Raw genomic sequence first — 25,084 nt, forward strand, 5'->3', positions numbered from 1 at the left:
AGTTTATTTTTTTTTTTTTTTCCAACGTTTATTTATTTTTGGGACAGAGAGAGACAGAGCATGAACAGGGGAGGGTCAGAGAGAGGGAGACACAGAATCTGAAACAGGCTCCAGGCTCTGAGCCATCAGCCCAGAGCCTGACGCGGGGCTCGAACTCCCGGACCGCGAGATCGTGACCTGGCTGAAGTCGGACGCTTAACCGACTGCGCCACCCAGGCGCCCCCCAAATAGTAGTTTAAATGAATGAGCTAGAGCTGCGTGTATCAGATACATTTCAAAATACTACCGATTGGAAAAAGCAACCTACGAATGGCTAAATCTAGCATAAATACCATGTCGGACATTGTTTATGGATACATCTCTCTAAATAGTACAGACAATAAAGACAGGAAAGACAGATACCACATTCAAGATCATGTGTGCCTTTGGGAAAGTAAAAAGTAAGATTGGAGGTGGTGGTATTCAGAAGTGAAACTTCATTTTCTTTCTTAAACAAGGGCCTTTGAAAAAACTATGGCAAAAAGTCATGATCTATTAAAGCTGGGTGGTGTCTGAAATGGGTGTTATCTTCTGTGCTCCCAGTACTCAACAGTTCTCAAAAATTAGAAGTAGCCAATTATGAAGGTCACAGGAAAAAAAAAAACAGTACTTCCCACCTTTTATTAGACCAATTTTCTAGGGTACACATAACTTGTACAATTATAGTTTAGTCTAAACGTCAGAACTGTTAGTTTTTCTATTTTACATTGCTTTGGGGGTATTCAGGCCTACAAAAATTTCTTAAACTGGCAATTTTATTTTCCCTAGCTGGGGCCTAATCCTTAACATGCTTATGCCAGACGCTGCTGAACCCCAAGCCCGTGGCTCTTGCTACCAGAACCAAAGTGTTCAGGTAACAGAAGACTCTATCTGCTTCAAAGGGTATTCACCACTTGAGGAGAGGAATCTGGATTGCTTTAGGCCAATTTCAGTAATCCCGTTCTCCAGGTCAGTAAATGATTTAGAAATGGGCATTTAAAGTCTGTTAGTAAGACACGTAGGTGAAGTCCACCAAGGGGCTTCTGTGAAAAAAGAACACCTTAGAGACACAGCAATGCACAATCTCTTCTTTGGGCCTTGGACATTGTTGTGCAAGTGGACGATGCCTGGAGATGTCGCCTGTCTTGCTACACCATAAGGGGTCAATCCTGAGGATAAAGACTCACAGCAGAAGATGCATGGGCAGAAAAACATGGAAAGAGTCTGGGTCCCCGATAATACTGCTGAGACGCTGAACTTCGACCAGTCACAGAACGGCCCTACCTGGGCTTATGAAATAAATTTTCCTTACTCTTTAAGACCTATTTATTTAGGTTTTCTGCTCCTTGCAGTTGACGGCACACTGAGACAACTCTTTTTTTTTTTTTTTTTCATTTGTTGAAGCAACCTCTCCACCAACATGGGGCCTGAACTCACAACACTGAGGTCAAGAGTCGCATGTTCTACCAACTGAGCCAGCCAGGCGCCCCAAGACAATGCTCTTTATCAAAACAAAACACAAAACTCTGAAGAATGTACGAATTCCAGCGAGCTCCTGATGATTATAAAGATCTTGTTATTCTCACACAGACTGGAGGCGGGAGTTCTGCAGACCACACAAATAGTTGCAGCTTTACCAGAACCACCCCAGTTTTGTTTCACACTTTCTCTGTCACTGAACAGTCTGAAAGAGAATGTGCCTATTTTGTTTTTAGCATTGTTTAGCCACAACGAGAACCGTGACGGAGAGTCCAAATTTGCTTCCTTGTAAGTATTTAAAGGTGTTTAGTCCTTAACATTCCTTTGCAACTCTTCAGACATGGCTCCCAACAAAGGCGGCTTCAACGTGTGTTCCAACTTCCTACCTGTGCCTCACACCTGGGCAGACGCACCGTCCAGTATCCCACCAAAGTACTTACCAAGATTGTACAGCCAACTCCTAGGACTCTGGAGAAAGTTTTCATCTTCAACATCAGGCTTCTGTGATAATGAAACAACTACAAAGGTGTAGACAATAAAATGGATTTATTTAAAAAGAAAACTACAAAATTTGACATTGAGAGAGATAAAAAAAAAAAAAAGAAAGAAAAAAGACCCACAGGATTTAAATTGATAAATACAAAAGCGATTGGCTATAAACAATGTAAAAATACATTTCCCAGTCCCCAAGCAGAACATAATTTAAGTATGGCAGTTATAAAATTCTTACACTGTATGCATTTTCTCTTAAAATCTTTAAGAACCATTTTAAACAGTTTATTTGTATAAAATATAACAAATCTAACATGGCTGTTAATAAAAAATTATGTGACATTTCAGTTTATTGAGTTTGCCCTTTTTCGGAGATCAAAGGGGTTTTGGTCCCAAGTTTTCCTTGAACTTTTTTTATTCACCACGTGGTCTTTTTACTCGAATTCCTTCTACAATAGAAGAGGGGGGCCAATCAGTCATGGGTCCCATAGAGAACAGGATGAAGAAAAGTTCCAGAGGGACCCAAAATACCAGCAAATACATTATCTTTCTGCAAAGGGAAGGTTAAGTGGCAGCTAAGAGGCCCACTTCTGCACCAATAAAAGAGACGCAAGCCAAGCCTCAGAGCGAGCAGCGCTGCGGCTCGATGCCGACGTGCTGTACGGAGGTGGCCAGCTGGGACACGTCCCATCAAACTCAACGAAGCCCGTGCACGCCCGGGGACCCTGAGGTAGCCCGGATGGTTTGCTGTGAAAGCCCAGCTGGGTCTGGATGATATTTAAAATGACAGTGTACAGTCAGGGGTGAAATTCCAGAACTTGCTGACCATACGCTACTTATCTTCGAACCACTCTTCATTCTTGGGCCCAGGACCCAAGCTATTTCTCCTCTCGTGGATGGTACGCCCAGTAAAGACAGCATCCGTGATCGGGTTCATTATCCCCTAGGCAGGTAGTGGTGACAGCACCACGGGCACTAGCATCCAAACTTGGGAACAAATGGATACAGTCCCGAGTCAGCAAGAGAGGGCAGCAGCCGTGGGAGGCCGTGCTGCTGAACTCTGACCACCGCACCTGCCACATCCACACACACAAATGAGAAATTTCAAACGGATAGGGTCATTAAATGGTCTCACTGGGAACACGATTCCACTCCTTCAGAAGGAACACCCGGTCCACCTAGCCCCGGAGACTTCCACCAAAGTCCTGAAGTACCTGACACGTGGGCTTACTGCCTTCACACCAGAGTCCTGAGTCAAAATTCTAAGAGGAGGATAAGAAAGACCTACTGCTCAGAAAGGACCAAGTGCCCTGGCCGGCTGGCTCTAAGACAGCCTGCCAGCAAGAGGCCATTCTTGCAAACGATCAGAACAAGTCTGAAGAGCAATGGCTGGGCTGCCCCCTTACACCATCCTCAGGGTTAACCTGGGCAGGATTTGCTAGATACTTCCTTAAGAAGGTCTCCCCCAAAGAGAAGTCAGAGTAATCCCCGACGTGGGAACAAGAAACCTAAAGATCCCGCTGCATACTCTGTGCAGTTAAAAGGGCCCCAAAGTTTGGACTACCTAAAGAAAACCGCCATCGGCCAGAGACTCCTCTCTGTCAGATGATGAAACAGTGTATGGACCATGTGGATAAAGAGAAAAGGGAGAATCTCAAATAGATGAAAAATCAAAAGCTGGGGTTTTGAAAAGAGGGTAGGCTTCGAAGAAAACGCTGAACAGACTGATACAGCTGTATTAACTTCGGTAGGAAGAGCCATATATCAACAGGGGAATGGACCAATTCCTAGCTCCCAGTATGAACTTATCTCTTCAGACAGTGGTAAGCAGTTGAAGCCTGTTTTTAATAATCACTGTATTATTCAAGAAGTGTATCTTTTTTTATCTTTGGTCCTTAGCCATGAGAGTTTCTTCCATTTTTCTGTGTGTTATATAAAAAATCTTTTTTTTCGCTTATCAACAACAAAGTGCAATATAAACATAGGGTTTCTGATATTGTTTCTTTTCTACGTATAAAATAACAACACCTCCCATACAGTTTCTATTATGCTAGAAAAGGTCTCAGAAAGAGTTAATAATAATTATCCTAAAACGTTACAATATAATTTTAAGGCTGACTGAGATACAGTAAAGCCTGGGTATTTCAATGACAGAATAAAAGATCATCAGTTGAGCTATGTGATTTAAAGAAACAACTGTCCTCCGAAACAGAAACAAAACCATTTCATTTGACAGAAGTTTTAACTGTTATTTAAATACATTTTTTTTTGAAACAAAAAGTTCTCTGGCCTAATTTGTGGTGACTGACACAGAGTCCAATATTGATAAAAGTGCCTTCCTGCCCTTCCCCTTGTTCCCCCAAAGAAGTGGTTTAACCATTACATAAATTCTACAAGAGTTTGTGCCAGGGCTCAGGCATTACGCAGCTGATACCTTATGCAACACCTATTCCCTAGGTCCTTAAGCATTAAGTGGTTCAGTGGCCTCTGTCCTCCTGGTAGCCTCAGATTTTCTCATCTGGGACTCCTGTTGTTTCTCCCAGACCATACTGGCAAAGTCAAACAGGAACATAAAACTTGCTAGGAATCCAAACACCTGGGGAGAAGAAAGGGCGAAGGTTGTAGGATGAGTTTTGGAATGTAATCTCACATTTCTTACTGGGCTCTGAAAGCGTTTTATACAAGCAACACGATTCATCAATTTTATCTTATACACGTTATTCTCAACCCCTGGTAATAAAAGACTTTTTAAGGCCATCAGAAAACTAGAAGTTACCAAAAAAAATCTAGAATAATGGCTACTAGTCGAAGTTCTACAAAAGAGAGATGTCCTGCCTTATGTGTGCATGTGGGTGTGTGGGGTGCCAAACCTGTGACACTAAGGTTAATAGATGAAAAACAAAACCGTAGAAAATGATACAAAACACAGGATTATTGGCAATGGTTAGACTGACTCACAGGTGAGATAAGAGAAATACGTGAGTAGGGAGTGAGTGAAAATGGCACAAAGTGATCACTATCAAAACAGAAATTCTATTTCGAAGATACTTTTAGGTTAAATTACCTAAAAAATATTTTCCAGTTACTTGTCACACTGTCATGACACAGCAACATGACACCATGACCTACTTCCTCTTCCTTAAATCACTTCCTCATTGCACTCCTCTAACATACGATCAAGCATTCTGAGAATTCTGTTAAGAAGAAATCTTCTTCACTAGCAAAACCCTTAAAGAAATGGGGGCCAAAGAACGGCTCTGTAAAAAGAGAAAACTGATGTATGTGATGGCTAAAGTCCCTTCCACCTCTAGCACCCCATCTCCATGATTTTTTATTATCGTTTTTTTTTTTTTTTTTTTTAGTTTTAAGTTTTCCAGTTAGTTAACATACAGTGTAATGTCAGTTTCAGGTCTATAGTTATTCAACAGTTCCATACATCTCCCGGTGCTCATCTCGACAAGTGCTCTCCTTAATCCTCATCACCTATTTACCCCTCTGGTAACCATCAGTTTGTTCTTTTTTTAAAATTATTTTAATGTTTATTTATTTATTTTGGGGGAGAGAGAGAGAGAGAGAGCGCCAGGGAGGGGCAGAGAGAGAGGAAGAGAGAATTCCAAGCAGGCTCTGCCCTGTCAGCACACAGCCCTATGCTCAATCTCATGAAATTGTGAGATCATAACCTGAGCTGAAATTAAGTCAGACATTAAACTGACTGAGCCTCGCAGGCGCCCCCAGCAGTTTGTTCTTGATTTTTAATATTTTGTTGTAGTTCCAATCTCTTGACTTTTCACACCCAACCCCTCAAGAATATGCATCCTGCCTCATTTCACTATAAAGCAAACTGAACTCCAAATTCATCAATTTACCCAAAGAGCCCCAATATATCCAACCTAAATTTAATTATCAATCCCACATCTCTAAAGCCAAGTCGTTTCTCCCTCTAGAGTCTTCATTTTGGCTTGATGGCATCTATCCCCTTACTGGGCAAACATATTACATGCTTTAAGGACAGATTAGATGTCACTGTGTCTGTGAAGCCATCCCTGACCCCCTCGAGAGCCCCAGTTCATGCAGGGCCCTCTATGCCGTAGCATCCAGACAAATGATATTCCCGATCTTTTGCTCACATACTTTTCAATTTTTTCTTCTTTTTTTAATGGGCTCCCTTACTAATTTAGTCTGTAAATTTTTTTCATAATAAGTTGCAAAAGGTAATGTCCAGCATATTATAGTGAGTTTTTTTTAATTTTTATTTTTATTACAAATACTGAGTTTTTAAATTACCAGTCACTCTTAAATATAGCCAATGAAATCTAAATACTGTAATAGTCTAACACATCACCTAATTATACAAATAAGCTTTGTTTGTTTTTTTTTAATTTTTTTTTTCAACGTTTATTTATTTTTGGGACAGAGAGAGACAGAGCATGAACGGGGGAGGGGCAGAGAGAGAGGGAGACACAGAATCGGAAACAGGCTCCAGGCTCCGAGCCATCAGCCCAGAGCCCGACGCGGGGCTCGAACTCACGGACCGCGAGATCGTGACCTGGCTGAAGTCGGACGCTTAACCGACTGCGCCACCCAGGCGCCCCACGCTTTGTTTTAACAACCTGGAATTTTATGCCATGCTTTTTTCCCCCTCTTCAACTCAACTTTCCTCAATTCTATTTCACTTCCTCTAAGGATTTTATAGCAATGAACTTCTATGCCTTAAAACATTTCACTGATCACCCTATCATACTCCTCTGCAATACAAATATGTATATAAACTGAAATTAACCATAAGGGTCATTAAAACTTAGATCTTTCTCTTCATGTACCGATTGGTTCATGTATTTATGATTATGGTTCAGGCATAAGTATTACTTGTTGCTAGAATGAGTCAAGGTTCAGCACTGATTTAATTTCGGTTTTGTTTTGACATGTGTGCTAACAAATTGCTCACATGAACAGGTAGATATAACCATGCAAGTCCCTGAACTCCTTTTAAGTTTTCTATAATTGAGAGTAGTTTTAATGATCTATTAGCTGACAACTCAATTAATTATAACTTCAAATTTGTTATGAGCAAAGTATTAACTGGAATCCAGCTGACTTGCAAGAGGATTTGTTATTGTCATTTGTCTGTGTTCACAAATCCACGACATGACCCTTGATTTGTAATTCTGAAATCCAAAAAGCTACAAAAACTCAAACGTTTTCATGATTTACTTGGCTCAAAAGTGACACCAGGCAAAACTACTTACAGTCTTTATCCCCTTTACTGTGAGTATTCATGGTTCAGAAATATTAACATGTTGGATTACAGGGTCTGCCCCAGGCCCTCTGCAGCACTGCCTTTGTAAAATCCAGACTATTCTGAATTTAAAAAAAAAAAAAAATCTGGTCCTCCAAGGATTTCAGATAAAAACATTTCCTTATCGATCTCATCTACCAGGCTGAACCTTTCGATCATTTCTCCTGTGTATCCTCTACACCTAGTGTGGCTATTTTACACCTGCCACGTACGCGTGTTTTTGCTGCACTGCAAAGTCGAAAAGAAGATACGGAAGTCAGATAACAAAGTCAGTTCTACCCCTTCCATTAGCAGGAACACATTCATATGTGGAGTGATTAGGTTTTTATTAACAAAACGTGGTCAAATTCTAAACACAGGTTCTAGGTTGCTATATCATGTTTATTTGCTCTTAGGTCCTCCGTTCAAAATTACACTGAAAAATAAGTTAAAAGATGAACAATGCTCCCCTATTGTATAACCTTTTAGTACTTTCCAAGCTCCATATTTCTGAGGAAACAAAAATAAGCAAGGGTTCAAAATACAAGGTACTCACAGTGGCAGCTGTCTCAGCTGGGGTCCTGTCATGTGTGGAAACGAAAATGATGGATGCCAACAAAAACACACATCCTGTGCCCAAAGTAATATAGAAATCCTACACACGTGCACAAAGAATACAGTAGGGTTAGGTTCATAGAAACAAATGTTTTTGGCTTTTACTTTTAAAAAACTTTGGTGACACAGCTTTTTCATGCAACCCAAATTTACATGCTTCAGCTTCTAACTTTTCCATAAGCTTGGCATTCATTAATTACCCTGTAAAGGAATGCTATCCATACTTTGGATGGGGCATATTCAGAGCACATCACAAGATAATCTTTCAATAAAAGCAGTTCCCCGAAAGGCCATGCGTGTGTGTGTGTGTGTCGTTTTCTCTAGGACATATTAAAATTTCCAAAGCCATTTATTACATGCCATCTTCCTCCCAGCAAAAACAAAAACAAAAACAAACAAAAAAAGAAAAACCAGAAACAAAAAAATTTTTCCTCCCTTTCAAAGTATAGATGGTCCCTGACTTACAATGGTTCCGCTTACGATTTTTAACTCTGGTGCCAAAACACCATGCATTCAGTAGGAACTGTACTTCCAGCTGTGGGTGTGGGTCCTCTCTCAGGCTGGCGCTGCGCGGGGTGGCCCTCCGTCGTGCTGCTGGACTGTGGCAGCGGCTCTCGGCCAGCCCCCGATCACGAGGGTAAACTACCGGTACTCTGACAGCCCTTCTGTATCCACACAGCCCTTCCGTTTGTCACTTTCGGGACAGTATTCAATGACACGAGTCAACACGTTATTATCAAACAGGCTTTGTGGGAGATGACTGTGCCCAACTGCAGGCTGAAGTAAGTGTTGTGAGCACACTAAGTTATGATGTTCGGGGGCTAAGTGTATTAAATGCACTTTCGACTTAACGGTATTTTCAGCTTACGATGAGTTTTATCGGGATGTAACCCCGTCATAAGTTAAGGAAGATCCGGATTCTATGCTAGGATGGCCTGACAGTACTTCAGTGCTTTGAAAGCACTCTAGAAAAGAGAGAATCAGATGAACCACCTGTCATTAACCAAATAAAATTATGCCAATAGTATGTTTTTAGACACGTAAATTTTCTGGAATAACGTATTGCTTTCAATCGTTCCAAGTAAGTAACCCAAAATGGGCTTGTATGATGAGCTTATCTGCTCTATAGGGGCTTCCATATCTCATCACAATGTAGCTCACGACACGAAGTTCTCCATGGGTTCCCAAGGGCTCTCTGGCACTATCTGGTGAGGCTCCCTCTCAGATGCCAACGGCAAACAGCACTTGACATGCGCACTTGATTCAGAGGAGAAACCGGTAAAATGACAGCCATTGCTCAGGGTTTTAAGTCTGATACTTTCAGAGTTTCCGGAGATGCATCTCCAGTAAACCTAGTATCGATAAAACTACCCAACACAGAATTCCCAGACTGTCCGCTGTTCACGTAACATTTACAAACAAATTTAAGAGATTTTCTTTTTGCTTCTAAAAGAGGTGTTTTTCTATAATACTTTTGTTTTTCCTATTCCTTTGAATGTTATTTCAAATCGGCGACACACAAATATAAAACTCCATTTACTAATATTTGGATTTCATTCAAGGAGGTATTAAACAGGACAACCATTTTGAGACAGAATAATTTACTGTTCGATAAATATGGGCTCTGGAACCAGACCACCTGAGTTCAAATCCCAGTTACACTACTTCCTGCTGTGTAACTTTGAATTTGTTACTTAATTACCTGTGTGCCTTAGTTTCTCCATCTGCAAAATGGGAATAAGAACAGTATCTTCTTCATAAGTGATTCTAAAGATTTGAGTTAATCTGTGGAAAATGCTTAGACCGCCAGTATCAGGCACACAGCAAGTGTCCCACAACTTTTGGCTACTATTACTCTTGACAGAATGTGAGCCACAATAGCATGGAATAGAAACGATTCTCCCTTCAAAAAGCTTATTGGTCCTCCCTAGACACTACCACCATCACCACCCCATCACACACTCAAAACAGAAAACCTCTGACATTAAAAAAGTATTTGAGTCCGTTAACATGTCAGGAGTAAAAGTGATTTTTAAACCTTTCAAACAAACATGGAATCCTTACAGTGTTAGGTGAAAAGTACAACATATATGACTGTAACTCTTAATCATCAGCTATGAATAGACACAAAACACCCAAAAGAAATAAAATATTTACAGTTTTTTTGTAAAATATCTACAAAGGCTGTTTTAGGATGAAATGACTGATTTATTCCTTGCCCTACCCCCCAGCATTTTAAGATCAGCACTTACTCTAAAATAACTTAAATGCTCAAGATGTCATAAATGTTTTACATCTTGTTTAGTTATAGACCATTAAACTGGAAAATACTGTAATATTGTTTCTTGTCAAAAAGATCAAGGTTCTTAAACACTACAGATGCAGCACTAAAGTTTAAACATTTTTAAAAATATTCGTATGGACAGTGATACTGTTTTGCTGTGGAGAGAGTAAAAGCTGAAAAAAATCACTTCAATCTTATAATGTTTACAATATAAATTCATACACTGGAACTAAAAATCAATCAGCTCAGACACAAGTTAACTTTTCACTTGCCCCCAAATCTTACCACATACCTGTCTGCAGAAAGGAAGGACTTAGAGATTACAAATATGATTACCAAAAGCTCGAAGATATTCTCTGTATCCTCATCTTAATATGCATATTCCATACAATAAATAGGCTCTGTTACTGTCATCATTATACAGAGATCTAGACACCGGGGGGCTGATATCGGCCATGACAGCATCTAAAGTTGGCTAGGGCACTGGTTCCGACAGGATTCAGCGGTGGCCACAGAACGGAATCCAGAGTGTGGAGGGTTTTTCTGGGTTCCAATCTCGGTTTATTTTTACCCTAGCTGTGTAACTTTGGACAAGTTACATAACCACCCTGAATCTAAGTTTCCTCAATGGAAAAATGGAGCATTACAATATGAGGATTCTAAGTCACAGTATATAAAGTATCTGACACGAGTCTGTGCTGACAGCAGCTGTTACCAAGGAAGGTAATGGAACGGTCATATACTGGCCACACCAAGATCCGCATGTATGTGCTCATCAAAGACTTGATGGATGGGATTCAGACTCTACCTGTTTTGTTTTGTTTTTTTCAAAGTTACTTTTTTAACTATTGTGGTATCAATTTTTTGTTTAATTTTTTTTTTAATTTTTTTTTTTCAACGTTTATTTATTTTTGGGACAGAGAGAGACAGAGCATGAACGGGGTAGGGGCAGAGAGAGAGGGAGACACAGAATCGGAAGCAGGCTCCAGGCTCTGAGCCGTCAGCCCAGAGCCCGATGCGGGGCTCGAACTCACAGACCGCGAGATCGTGACCTGGCTGAAGTCGGACGCTTAACCGACTGCGCCACCCAGGCGCCCCTAATTTTTAACCTTAAAATAATTCTTTTAAAAGAAGGTAACAGATCTTACAGCACAAAATGATAAAGGGTAGTACAAAAGGGTGTACAGATAAAAATAAGTATCTTAGGTGTATACTAATATATGACCCAATGTTTACTTCTCATTAATTCAAAACAATAACAGAATTTTACTGATTTGTATTTATCTTGTTACACCATTTTGTTTTGTTTTTTTTTTAAAAGTAATCTCTACCCTCAGTGTAGGGCCTGAACCCACAAACTCGAGATCAAGAGTCACACACTCTACTGAGCCAGCCAGGTGCCCCTATCCCTTATTCTTAATAGTTAAAAATTTACCCTAAGTTTTATCTTTTCCCTCAGAGATGTGAATTCTTACGTATGTTGACCCTGACATGTACAATTCTTCACAAACCACTACTGTTTTACTCCAGTACTACTGAAGAAGTAAAATGCTCAATTCTTCCTTCCTTCCTTAAGTGCAGTCAGTGTGTGAATCATCTCATGTGTCATCTCACAAATCCACACTATACTCAAATAAAAACATGCGCTAGCAGACCGGGTTTAGAAAGTTATGTATCACTGATTTTGTGAAAATAAAATTTCCAATGTGCACTTTCATTAAAAGGGAAATTTCTGAACAATGAATTCAACAAATGCCTCCTTAATCCACTTACGGATAAATTTCTTTGTAATAAAAATCAAAACCACAGGTAGGATTATGTGGTGTCACATTTTAAAACATTTTTTTACTACTATTTTTTTTTGAGAGCGTGCACACACACATGGAGGGAGAGGGCCCAGGAGACAGAGCCAGAGAATCCCAAGCAGGCTCCATGCTCAGTATGGAGCCTGACGTGGGGCTCGACCTCGTGACCTTGAGATCACGACCTGAGCTGAAATCAAGGGTCGGATGCTTAACCGACTGAGCCACCCAGGCACCCCTGTGTGGTGTTTCATTTTAAAAGTTCCAGAAATACGTCACATTAGTTCATCACTCTCTAGCATCCAGCGTAATGCCTGGCACAGGACAGGTACACAATGAAAAACTGTAGAGCCCACGAGCGACACCCTGAAATGTGAGAAATCAAAAGTGACAAAAATCCTAGTTTTTAAAAAATACCTAACGGGAGTTAGGGGAAACCACCCATAACTGTAAACTCCTGGCCGTGTCCGTCCTCCTTCTCATCCCATTTTCCCCGTCTCCCCCACCATCTGGCAGGGAAAATGGAGTTGCCGAAGGGCAGAACTGGAACAATGGATAGTGTCTTCTCCTGCTCCTGAGTGTTGCAAGCATCCCTAGTTTGAACAATAAAACAGCACAGGACTCCAAACAGCTATGTTCTTCATAGAGGGATGACAGGTCTTCATGCTTACCGATGACTTGACTTTGACAGCATCGACTCTGTCATAAACTGGAGTGCAGTACACAATCAGAATGAGGAGACTCAGGAGAAAGGCACTGCAGCTCACAAATTCAAAAAAGTAAAGTCCTCCACACAAAGTGCATTGTGACACGACTTCCTCGCAGACGAAGGCCAGCAGAGACAGCAACTACAAAAGAAACAGAACATTTCACTTAAGTGTTTTCCAGAGAAGCCTACAGTATTCAGAAAACTTATTGGTCCACGCAACTATCTGTGAAGTGGAGACCAGGGCAAACACGATTACTAAATGCAGCTGATCCACACAGAACTTACAGTCCGGTTGCCTTGAAGGGAATCCAAGTACGCAAATAATTAACTACCAAGTGCTAAAGGCCAGAATGGGCAAAACACAGCGTGTTGCTATAAAAGCACACAGGAGAGGCCCTCCACTTGGGGGGGGTCAGGAGAGGGTTCCCGAAGGACAGGAGGGTCAGCTTCGGGGGTAAAAGACAGGGAAAGAAGCTCGAGGCAGAGAAGCAGTCCACAGAAAGACCTGGAGGTGCAAGAGCTTGGTACCCCTCCCACCCCAATGCATACATATATCCCCCCGCCCCACTGAACCATGCAGTGAGTTGAGTCCGCATGGTTCAACTATCCAGTGTGAAGGAAGGGGACCGCAGCACAAAAATGATTAAACCAGACTAGGGAGGTAAGCAGAGGCTAGATCTAAAGGTCCTCTCTTATTATTCAAAATCGGATTTTAAGGATTTTCACGCAAATGGGCAGCACAATCAGGTCTATGCTTTTAGTAGTTCTTGCTGGCTACAACATGGAGAAGGGACTGGGGAAAGGGCAGATCCTGGGATGGACATCCAGTTGGGAAGGTGATGTAGGAAATCAGGGCAAGACAGTGACCAGGCAGTAGTAATGGAGAACAGTCTGAAATCATTGCAAGACACAGCAGAAGCCCTTATCAGGACACATTTAAACAGAGTAGGAAAGGGGCACCTGGGTGGCTCAGTTGGTTAAGCATCCATCTTGGGCTCAGGTCATGATCTCACGGTTTGTGGGTTTGAGCCCCGCCGTCAGGCTCTGTGCTGACAGCTCAGAGCCCGGAGCCTGCTTCAGATTCTGTGTCTCCCTCTCTCACTACCCCTCCCCCACTCACACTCTGTCTTTCTCTCTGTCTCAAAAATAAATAAACATGAAAAATAAATAAATAAATGGGGTGCCCGGGGGGCTCAGTTGGCTGAGTGCCCGACTTCAGCTCAGGTCATGATCTCACAGCTTGTGGGTTCGAGCCCTGCATCAGGCTCTGTGCTGACAGCTCGGAGCCTGGAGCCTGCTTCGGATTCTGTGTCTCCCTCTCTCTCTGCCCCTCCCCAACTTGCACTCTGTCTCTGTCTCTCAAAGATGGATAAACATTTAAAAAAAACTTTAAAAAATAATAAATAAATAAATAAACAGACAAATAAATAGAGTAGGAAATAAGATAACATACTTGAACGCTTTAACTTAAAACAAAAAAGCACATTTATTCACCAATCTTTTGAAATTGGGCTTTTCTTGCAGTTTGAGCCTACTGACTGCAACTCCACATCATGTTTTCTGCACTCATCACTTTCTTCATCTGTAACTACCACTTCCAGACCAATGTTAGTTGAAGTGGAGCAAGGCCTTGGACACCTGAGAAGCAGAGTGCAGAATCCTTCGAGATTTGGACAAGTTTTACTAGCCTTCTACAACAGGCGTCTCACTCTTAACTTAATTCCACAGCAAATACTTTAGTAATTTATTTTTCGGACTTGCCAAAGCATACAATTTCGTTTTCACAGGAAACAACTCCTTTCCACACTCAATTTTAGTCTGTGTGATATTTAGTTAAATGTCTGACGATAGAAAGCATAATTAGCAGTATTGCGAATAACACAAGTCGACTGATGGCAGAGGCGAGAGTGTTCAAGAGGGCCTGAAGTCATATGCTCACTCGAATGTAAATTTAAAAAATTAATTAATTAGTTAAAAAAAAAAAAGCGCGCAAGAGGGGCCTCAAGTGTGCTCAAGAGTGCCAGACAGGGGCGTGGGTCAGAATGCTGTGCCCTAAACGGACAATGGTTCACTCTGGTGAACTCGGCAACTCAACATTACATGAAAGCACCCCCACTGTCGTCTGCACACACGATATTGATACACTGGGGCCTCACTGCAGAAAGAAGAGTCGGGTCTTTTTGGTTTTTCTTCTTTTTTTTAAGAGGCAAGGGTGCTGGGGAGAGAATCCATTCAGTTTTAAATATCCTGGGTGTGAGGGGTTTGTGAGAGAGCGAAGGAAGGTATCTAGGAGGCAAAAGGGTACGCAGGTCTACAGCCCAGGGGAGAGGTCGCAGGTGGAGACGAAGACGTGGGCATCAGCCAGTGAGATCCCCCAGAAGGAGGAAAGCTAGCTTAGTGCAGAACTCTGAGCAACCCCACGATTTAAGGGATAGGCAGAGGCGGAGACACCAGCAAAGGACAATCAGGAACAGCATTCCAAACAGGTAGTAGAACAAGAAAAAAGGATTTCTACCAAGAGAAAGTAATCAAGAATAATGAATGCTACTTAGAGGTCAGGTAAGAACGACACTGAAACACTTACATCATACTGGGCTACAGGCGGCTGCTGGTGACATCAGCAAGCCCATGGCAGTGTGGTCAGGCAGGGAGGCTAAGATTACAGCACTGCACAGTGAGAAGTGAGAGGAGGACAAAGCGGTGAGATAGAGCCAGCACAGTCACAAGCTGTACTTTGGAAAGACTGGCCAGACAGGGGAGTAGTGGACAAGGTCAAAGGGATGGGACTTTCAAGATGGGAGAGAACTGAGCATGCTTAAAAAGGCAGAAACCAGTAAGATGGGTGGGTCTCAAGACGAGGAAGAAAAGAAGCTCTCTATAGGTAGGATTTGGGGCTCAGGTTTGGGGCTAACTCTCCTCTAGAAACAGAAAGAAGAGAAAGAAGAGAGGTTCACTTGGGCAGGTTTGTGTTGGGCAGGGTTGTGTGGGTTGTGTGGGTTTTGTGAAAGCTAGGGGAGTTTCCTTTGAGCGTTAAGACCATCAAGATGGTGACCTAAACCAAAGCCTATCGGGAAATGTCATTTTGCCCCTCAGGCCAGAAGCAACCAGATATATTAATGGCACCAAGAGTGCTACCAAAAGAAGCAGATACATGTCACTGCATAGTATAAAAATGCTAACCTACAACATACTGTCATCAAGAAGAAGTCAATGGCACAGCCACTCCGGAAAACAGCTGACCAGTCTCTTAAAAACTAAACAGGCGACTGCCATATGACCCAGCAACTGCATTTCTACCTTCTCCAGGAGAAATGAAAACTCACGCTTAGGCAAAAAACAATACATGGATGTTCATAACAGTTTTATTCATAAGAGTTCTGGAAACCGGAAACCATCCAGATGTCCTTCCACCATGAAGGAAACTGTGGTACACCCATAACATGGAATACTGCTGAGCAATAAAAAGGAACAAACTTCACATACACAACAAGTTAGATGATCTGCCAATTATGCAAAGTGGAAAAAATTCCCAAACTCAAGGGTTACCTACTACATGGTTCCACTTACATAGCCTTCTTCAAATAACCAACTACAAAGCTGGAGAGCTCATTAGTGGTGGCCAGGGGAGAAGGGAAAGGTGTGGCTCTAAAGGGGTGGCATGAGGGAACCCTACGGTGATAGGACAGTTTCTGGAACAGTTGTGGTAGTGACTCTAGGAAGCTACACACGTGATAAAACTGCAGAGAAATGTACACACACACACACACACACACACAGAGTACAGAGGTCCTCCCTGTACATTTTGCTTCACAAGTTCCTGTGAGTCCAATTGTTTCAAAAGAAAAAGTTAAAAAGGAAAAGGTCAAACCTACATTGGTATGAAGGCCTCTAAGGGATTTCTCCCCTCCAACGAAATTCTGAAAAGAATCTATGTAAGGATAAACACAGATCTTACTGCTAGGATTTCCTACAAGTTAGTGAGTCATAAAATAGTCCAGCATATCCCAAACAACTTCATTCAGAGAGAGGTCAGGTAAGGCACTCCCAATCATTGCACCCGGGATACAAAGTGACACAGCAAGACGAATCCCAGAAAGCCATTGTGTAAAGGCACTTCCCCAATCTCCTGAAATTATAATTACAGGATGAGTTTGTACATGACTCCAGTATAATAAAATACTAAATGTCTAATATTCCATTTGCTTTATTCTTGCCTCTATGTTAAATCGTACCCAACTTTTCGCAGTTTCTCTATGAGAAATTTGCAAAATATACCTCAGGTGTACACAAGTCAATTAACTGTGAGAAGATCTCAGCCTAAAACTCTAACTGGGGTCTGAGAAGAGTTGATCGTGAGCCATTCTTATTACAATAAATTAGATTATCAGGAACACTCCCATCTGTGTAGCCTATAGGACAGTAAAGTCTTTTCTAGAGACATAGACTGTTTGTCTATTCTTTGCAAGACAATGGCAGGATCTAGCTCAGGTAGCAGCAACCAGTGTCTTCATTACAAGTCCTGCTCCAAACTTATTTTTTTTTAATGTTTATTTATTTTTGAGACAGAGCGCGAGTCGGGGAGGGGCAGAGAGAGAGAGTGAGATACAGAATCTGAAACAGGCTCTAGGCTCTGAGCTGTCAGCACAGAGCCCGATGAGGGGCTCGAACCCATGAACCGTGAGACCGTGACCTGAGCTGAGGTCGGAAGCCCAACCGACTGAGCCACCCAGGTGCCCCAATCCTGTTCCAAACTTATTAACAGGAGTCATTCTCACTGACCTTAAGCCTCAGATGGGTATTAAAAGGCAGATTCTGCACGGACATCCTGAGAGACTAAAGGGGTACAATACCAAGTTTGGGCATTTACTAGTTCCTACTCCCAGTTAAAGGCCAAGAGATCGGCACTACAAACTATATTCAGTATGAAGTTTACTCCTGACTCCCCATCTCTGTCCGAGGCCCCTAACCTTCCTATATATAATCTCCGACAGCACTATACGGTACCTTTATGTTATACACCGGAAACTGATACATGTCAATTATATCTCAATTTTAAAAAACTTTTTCAAAAAGTGTATTTGAGTATTATTGATCCAACACTGTAGTATGTACAGGAACACAAGGACAGAGCAGCAAGATCAGTGCATAAGAAAACAATACACCTCATAACTGAACGTCCATTATCTGTAAATTCGGGAAATCTCAGGAGAATGCTTGGATCCACCTAATAGTGGCTAGAGAAGGGTAAGTGGAAAAGTGAGACTCAAAGCAGGGCCAAGAGACACACACGATCTAGACAGACAGAGGACATTCCAGGTGGGGGACAGAAAAGAACAGATTCATGAAGGCAAGAATTTGCATGGTAAGCCCCGCAGAAATAATAGGACAACTGACCTAACTGGGTGGGGAGTGATGATAAAAATGTTTAAGGAGCCAGGTGTTAGGTTATGTGATGATCTGGCCAGGGAGTATGGATTCTGGATGAAAGCAACAGGGACTGCCCGCCTGGTTTAGCTGGTTACAAGACAGGAGGCGCAGAGGACTGGGTGGGGCGTGAAAGAGTATCACAGTTCAGGAGTAGGAAGGAAAAGAGAAACTAGCACCTGACAAACAAGTCACAGGAAGTATAACACTTCTTAGGAAAACTCCTTAATAAGCAAGTAAACAGGGGCAGCTGGGTGGCTCAGTGGGTTAAGCATTTAACTCTTGATTTCAGCTCACATCATGATCTCATGAACCTCATGTCCGGCTCTGTGCTGACAGTGCAGAGCCTGCTTGGGATTCTCCCTCTCTCTCTTTCTCTCTGCCCTTCCTGCCTCTGCTTGCAAATGCACACACTCTCTCTCTCTCTCTCTCTCAAAATAAGTGAACAAACTTAAAAAAAAAAATCAACAAAAAACTATAGGGGCACCTGGGTGGCTTAGTTGGGTTAAGTCGATTTTGGCTCAGGTCATGATCTCGAGGTTCCTGAGGTCAAGCTCCGCATCCAGTTCTGCGCTGACAGCCTGTTTGGGATTCTTTTTCTCCCCCTCTCTCTGCCCCTCTTCCAACCTCACACACACGTACTCTCTCTCTCAAAATAAATAAATAAATAAACATTAAAAAAAAAAAAAATATATATATATATATATAAAACTTAAAAAAAAAAAGCAAGTAAACATACTCCAAATCATTAATCGAAGTGAAGGGGGTGGTAGTAAAGTGGTGCTTATTTTATTTTTATCGTATTTTCTAATTTATGTATATTTTTCGGTAAACAAACACTTTGTAAAAAAAAATTTTTTTTAATGTGTAAGTTAAGAGAAGTAATAATTTCAAGAAATGTGTAGTCCCCAGCATTAAATACCAAAGTGGTTAGGGATAAGAAAAGAGGTAAGGTCACTGAACTGGGTAAGGAAAGAATGATGAATGTTAAAAGTAAGTTGAAAGGGGCGCCTGGATGGCTCAGTCGGTTGAGCGTCCAACTTAGGCTCAAGTCATGATCTCGCGGTTTGTGAGTTCGGGGCCCGCGTCGGGCTCTGTGCTGACAGCTCAGAGCCTGGAGCCTGCTTCGGATTCTGTGTCTCCCTCTCTCTCTGCCTCTCCCCTGCTCATGCTCTGTCTCTCTCTGTCTGAAAAATAAATTTAAAAAATTAAAAAAAAAAAAGTAAGTTGAAAGGCTCAATTATTTTCTGGTAAAGTTTTACTCTCAGTAACATGAAGACCTCACATTAAATATTGCTTAATGAATACTAAGTACCTAACAACAGTATGCCCAGTGCCGCTTCTTCTAATAACATAAAAATTTCCCAAATAGAACTATGGGCATTGTCAAGCTTTTGGAGCTGGGAGCCTCTTGGAGGGCACAGTCTCCTACCCTTGTGTCTACAGGTGATGGAATGAATCTCGGACAGGCCTGGTCCCACGCTGGCCAGGCACAGCCAAAAACCCAGGTCTCTTGACTCCCACTCTGTGCTTTCTCCCCTCCCCACCCCCCCAGCCGCATAAAAACTGCTTATTAGGTTCATTTGACAACTATGTATATCTGTGTAGGCTTCCCCTATAAGACTGGATTTTTGAAGTTACAATCAGAGTTCTGTGCATTTCCCCTTTTGCTGTTAAATGTTACATTAAAACCAACGTGTTAGGGTCAACACATTTGGGAAATCTTAGTGACTAAGACATGGCTTACTCACAGTTCTGGTGATTTAAACATTCAAATAATGACTACCCTCTGTCTCTCTCCGTTTCAGTTTCACTACCCTTTCTGAAACTTCAGTCCTCCTTAAAATTAACAGTCGTTATTAAATACTAAGTCTCTACCATTTGTCTTTAACAGTCTACAACTAAAGCATTTCTCATAAAAAGAACTTAAAAAAAATTTTTTTTTGGAGAGAGAGAGAGAGAAAGAGCATGAGTAGGGGAGGGGAGCAGAGAGAGAGAGAAACAATCTCAAGCAGGTTCCATGCTCATCATGGAACCCGATGGGGGGGGGGGGGGGGGGGGTTGATCTCATGACCCTGGGATCACGACCTGAGCCAAAACCAAGAATCAGACGCCCAACGGGTTGAGCCACCCACGCGCCCTAAAGAGAACGTTTTAATGTTCGCCATTCATTATAAGGCTCCAACTACAAAATTATATTAATTCGTGAATTAATGACCTTGCTACTAAAAACCTGTAGTCAGGGGCGCCTGGGTGGCTCAGTCGGTTGAGCGTCCGACTTCGGCTCAGGTCATGATCTCGAGGTCCGTGAGTTCGAGCCCCACGTCGGGCTCTGTGCTGACAGCTCGGAGCCTGGAGCCTGTTTCGCATTCTGTGTCTCCCTCTCTCTGGCCCTCCCCTGTTCATGCTCTGTCTCTCTCTGTCTCAAAAATAAAATAAACGTTAAAAAAAAAACAAAAAAAAAACCCAACCTGTAGTCATATGTAAGATCCAAGTAAACAAATCTGTCAGCCTGATGTTCGGCTAAGCCTCCCTTGCCTTAGGCAAATATTGACTCTCACAAAGGTTCAAAGATATAATTTGCTGACATTATGGATCTTCCTCAAGGTAAAAATATAGCATTTCAATTTAGTACAGATCAATTTTCACATTTAATGGTGAAAAGGACACCATTATAAGATAAACTGCTTCTAGGTGATTTGTTTCTTGGGACCTACAGAGTCTAACTTCATTTTATAATTTGATAAATTTAAATCACTGGTGAATTCTAAAGCAAACCGCTTGCTTGAAGAGTCATTATAATCACAGTACTGTGCAGCCATCAGGACATTCAACTGGTACCATGCACATAGTGCCAGCTTGTTGCAGAGAGAATATTGCACAGATTTAGATCACTGCACCAGCTTACTAGCAAGGAATCTGGTGGCCAGTGGCAATGTTCCCCTTAAGACAAAAACAAACTCCCTCAAAAATAACAACTCCCCCCCCCCCACACACACACATTAGCAGAAGGACCAATCTAAGGATAAAATACACTGATAAATAAACTGCATAAATTTAGGACTGCAATGACTCCTTACACTGCATTCCCAGCTGAGTCTTTATTTCTTCTTTAGCTCAGGAAGGGCAGTTGGTAGGTAAGGGATGCTTATATTCTGGACAAGCCTTTGACAAAATAAAAGTTTTAAAGAAATGGTAGTAGACACAGCTATGTAATTCCAAAAGTATCTAACTCAAGAGCTAGTCATGCTCTTTCATCTTTGACCTCTCCTTCCCTTTGTAGGCTCCCCTTGTACCCCTTTGGCGTTCAGCACTGTACCAGCACCCCCCAGAGCCGGAGATTTGTAAAAATCTAACACAGTGAAAAGAACCTCGGAGGAAAGCTAATTCAGTCTCCTTTAACTCTAGGAATGTCCTAAGTAGGCAGAGTCTGATTTTTAAGTTTTAGAGTAAGATTCCTTTCTCTTTTGGGGTTTTCAGAATCTGGTAAGATTTGGGGGTCTGGAATAACATACACAAACACAGAAATGCACCACATTTTGGATAAAATGTCACATGACTTCCAGTTCCCTTGTTAAAGTACCTCCTCTCCCAATTATGGGGTTCTCCATTACAGTAGTTTCCTTATTGGAGCTCTGCAAAGCTACTTAATTAAAAAAAAAGAAAAAGTTATCTAGGGGCGCCTGGATGGCTCAGTCAGTTAAGTGCCTGACTCTTGATTTCAGCTCAGGTCATGATCTTGTGGTTCATGAGATTGAGCCCTGAGTCGGGCTCTGCATTGACAGTGCAGGGCCTACTTGGGATTCTCTCGCTCTCTTTCCCCGGCTTCTGTGCTCTCTCTCAAATAAATAAACTTAAAAAAAATAATAAAATAAATAAAAAGTTATCTAAAGTAAAACAACCTAAAGGCAGAATGTGGCTTTTAAGAATGTACTTCTACTTTAGCAAAGAAAACTTTGCCTGTTGCCCAAGCTGGATGACAGTTTTATTTCATATATAACTTCCTTGGCACTTTCTGCATAACTCCTACAATATACTGTTGTGAAAAGATAAAGGACATTATTGAAACAAAGCAGGAACTAAAAGACAACAATCAAAATGGAAAGCAATAATGAAATATTTTTTAAAATCTGTTTTAAAGAAAGCATTCTTGGGGCACCTGGGTGGCTCAGTCGGTTGAGCGTCTGACTTAAGCTCAGGTCATGATCTCGTGGTTCGTGAGTTCGAGCCCTGCATCAGGGTCGCTGCTGTCAGCACAGAGCCCACTTCAGATCCTCTGTCCCCCTCTCTCTCTGCCCCTCCCAGCTCACACACTCACTCTCAAAAACAAATAAACATTTTTAAAAAAAGAGAAAGTATTCTTATAACATTACAAGTTCCCCATAAAGAAATAAATGCATACCTCATTTTACTGCACTTTGCTTTACTGCACTTTTCAAATTGAAGGTTTGAGACAACAAGGAGTCAAGCAAGTCTATTGGTACCATTTCTCCAACAGCATTTGCTCACTTCAGGTCTCTGTGTCACACTGTGGTAATTCTTGCAATATTTCAAACATTTTCATTATTATTATATTTGCTATGGTGATCAGTGAACTCACTGAAAGCTCAGTTAATGGTTAGAATTTTTTGGCGATAAAATATTTTACATTAACGTATGCATATTTTGTAGACAACGCTATTGAACACTTCATTGACTACAGTATAGTGTAAGCATAACTTTTATATGCACTGGAAAACCAAAAAATTCATTAGACTCGATATTCCCTTTATTGCGGCAGTGTGGAACCCAACCCACCGTACCTGAGATATGCCTGTAAATGGATTTCAAAAAGAGACATTAGTTTTTATTCTTTCCCTCTTCTCCTTATGGTATGATGGAGAACAAGCAGGAATAGTCTACCAACTTTTGCGAGGCAAATTCATCTGCTCCTCTTCTCCACAACCCAGTCAAAAGTCTATCACCAAAATTTCTGGTTGTATTCTTTTCCGGGGGTGTGGAATACAGTTTATTAAAGTATAAATAAGGTAATGAGAAATTTTACTGTAGCTTTGCCATTTCTGATTAAACAGGAAAAAAACAGAACTGAAAATAGGAGATTTAAGAGGCAGGACACCAATACTGATGATGTCCTTAGAGCAGCAAGAATATTTCAGATGAATACGAATTCTTTTCTGTTCTACAGAGTTCTACTATTTATGTCAAAACATTTTCAGCTCTACTGCAGAGGAACACAGCTGATATCTAAAAGTCCTGTTCGAACTGACAAAAGAACAGAAAGAAGCACTTCTGGGCAGAAGGAACGGCTGATAACAAAGGAACAATGGCTGGAGGGAACCCCTGATGCCTGGAAAGAACTGAAAGGTTTCCAGTGTGAACCACCCAAAGTGAAGCTGGAAAGAGAGAGAGCCAGACCCTCTTGGGTTCCACAGGCCACACTGTCACCTGCCTCCAAGTGATTCCCAAACTATTCCCAGATGTGATCGTTTTGATAAGCAGTGCCGGTTTTCTGACAGCTATTTTTCTCTTTAATAAAAATAGGCCATCTGAGTTCCAAGAAAGTTAAGTTCTGGTTATCGGAATTCTAAGAACTTAAGTTCTTCCTAAGGAAACCAACTGGCTATTTTTACTTGAGATGATTAAACAAAACCAACTTACAAACTAGGCAGTCTGATTTTTCCTCTTCCGGAAAATGGTCACCTTGGTTAAAACAGAACTTGGGATGTCAGCATGTGTGTAATGTGAATTAAAATTCAAAGGTGTTTTGACATTTTCACTACTAGGTGAAGGCGCGTTTACTGCCTAAAGTAAACGGAAACTCAATAAAATTGAGGGAGACGTAGGCCATGCCCTATTTTTGCTACCTGCACACAAATACAAGCTGTCCCTTTCACTTTGTACTTCGTACACACGTATCGCTCCTTCAGAGGTAATTCTTTTCCAGCCAATATAAGACATCTGGGAGACAATTTACTGAATACACACATCTCAATACCGTGAGGAGTAACGGAAGACTTTGTTCAACAAATTAAACTGCCCCATGGGCTCGTACCAGGAAAACCGCAAGAACCAGAGAAAGATAAACACAAAGCACGTCGTAGTCTAAATACAGGCATTTTGGACGATACTGCAGAGTAACAGCTGGGAGAGGAGACGAAGGTCGTAATTGATGATGGAGTGACAGAAGTCTGAGCGGCTGACTTGGGTTTTCCGACGCATTTCCTGGACCCGCGTAACACGCTCCGGGGCCCTAGGTCGTCCTCGGGGACCCAGCCGGGGAGACCCTGGGGCTGAGAGGCAGCCCGGCGGCAGGAGGTAACGCCCCCCTTTCCAGCAGACAGAGAAGGAACTGGGGGTGTGGAAACCGCCGCTTCCTGAACAACCAGGTCGAGGAGAAGCAGCTCGGCAGCCTCCCAAGCCCGCAGGCCGGCGGCCCCGGGGCCAGACCCCCTCTGCCCCGGCCAGGCTCGCCCACCCCGGCCGCGGACTTACCAGCTGCAAGACTTTGAACAGGCGCCGATGCAACCGAAGCCGGCCTAGAGAGAAGTAGGCGGCCAGGCCGCTCCGGCCGCCCCTGGCAGGGCCCGGGTTCTCCTCAGTGGTGGGGCCGTACACCGCTCCATTCTCCATCGCCCAGGAACGCGGAGGCCGCACAGGTGGCGCCGCGAACTACACCGACTCCAGAAGGACCACCGGCCGGGCCGTCACTTCCTGGGCCTCCGCCCCCGCTTCCGCCCCACCCCGCCCCGCCCCGCCCCCGCCCCCGCTCTAGCCCCGCCCCCGCCGCCCTAGGCCTTATCCGTTTATCAAACTTCGTAAAGATCTGGAGACTTTTCTTGCAAAGAGAACAGTTTGTCCTAAGGACCGAGTAAAGGAGGAGAGGAGATAAAGCTGGAGATGTAGGCAGAGGCCGCATAATGTAGAGGCCTTGCGGAGCAAGGAAAGCAATTAGGTTTCATTTTAAGCGCAAAGGATTGTCTGAAAGG

At 42.4% G+C, this 25,084-nt stretch overlaps 1 protein-coding gene across 1 annotated transcript; it reads right to left on the bottom strand.

Annotated features, from left to right (window-relative positions):
* Positions 1 to 2,321: 2,321 nt before the first annotated feature.
* Positions 2,322 to 24,841, bottom strand: CMTM6 (CKLF like MARVEL transmembrane domain containing 6). The gene is made up of 4 exons (XM_043595611.1): positions 24,591 to 24,841; positions 12,637 to 12,813; positions 7,821 to 7,919; positions 2,322 to 4,585 (listed from the first exon to the last, which is right to left on the bottom strand). Exons 1-4 carry the CDS (start codon positions 24,726 to 24,728, stop codon positions 4,451 to 4,453), a joined length of 549 nt encoding a protein of 182 aa, XP_043451546.1. The 5' UTR covers positions 24,729 to 24,841; the 3' UTR covers positions 2,322 to 4,450.
* Between the last annotated feature and the right edge of the window lie 243 nt (positions 24,842 to 25,084).

This window comes from Prionailurus bengalensis, chromosome C2, assembly GCF_016509475.1.
Source record: "Prionailurus bengalensis isolate Pbe53 chromosome C2, Fcat_Pben_1.1_paternal_pri, whole genome shotgun sequence".
NCBI lineage: Eukaryota > Metazoa > Chordata > Mammalia > Carnivora > Felidae > Prionailurus > Prionailurus bengalensis.

Bases quoted from the DNA above. Each gene is read 5' to 3' on its own strand.
- CMTM6 (XM_043595611.1), bottom strand. From the start codon at position 24,728: ATGGAGAATGGAGCGGTGTACGGCCCCACCACTGAGGAGAACCCGGGC. The intron at 12,814-24,590 runs GTAAGTCCGCGG...TTTCTTTTGTAG, and splicing joins TGTTCAAAGTCTTGCAGCTG to TTGCTGTCTCTGCTGGCCTT. The intron at 4,586-7,820 runs GTGAGTACCTTG...TCTTCTCCCCAG, and splicing joins CAGCTGAGACAGCTGCCACT to GTGTTTGGATTCCTAGCAAG.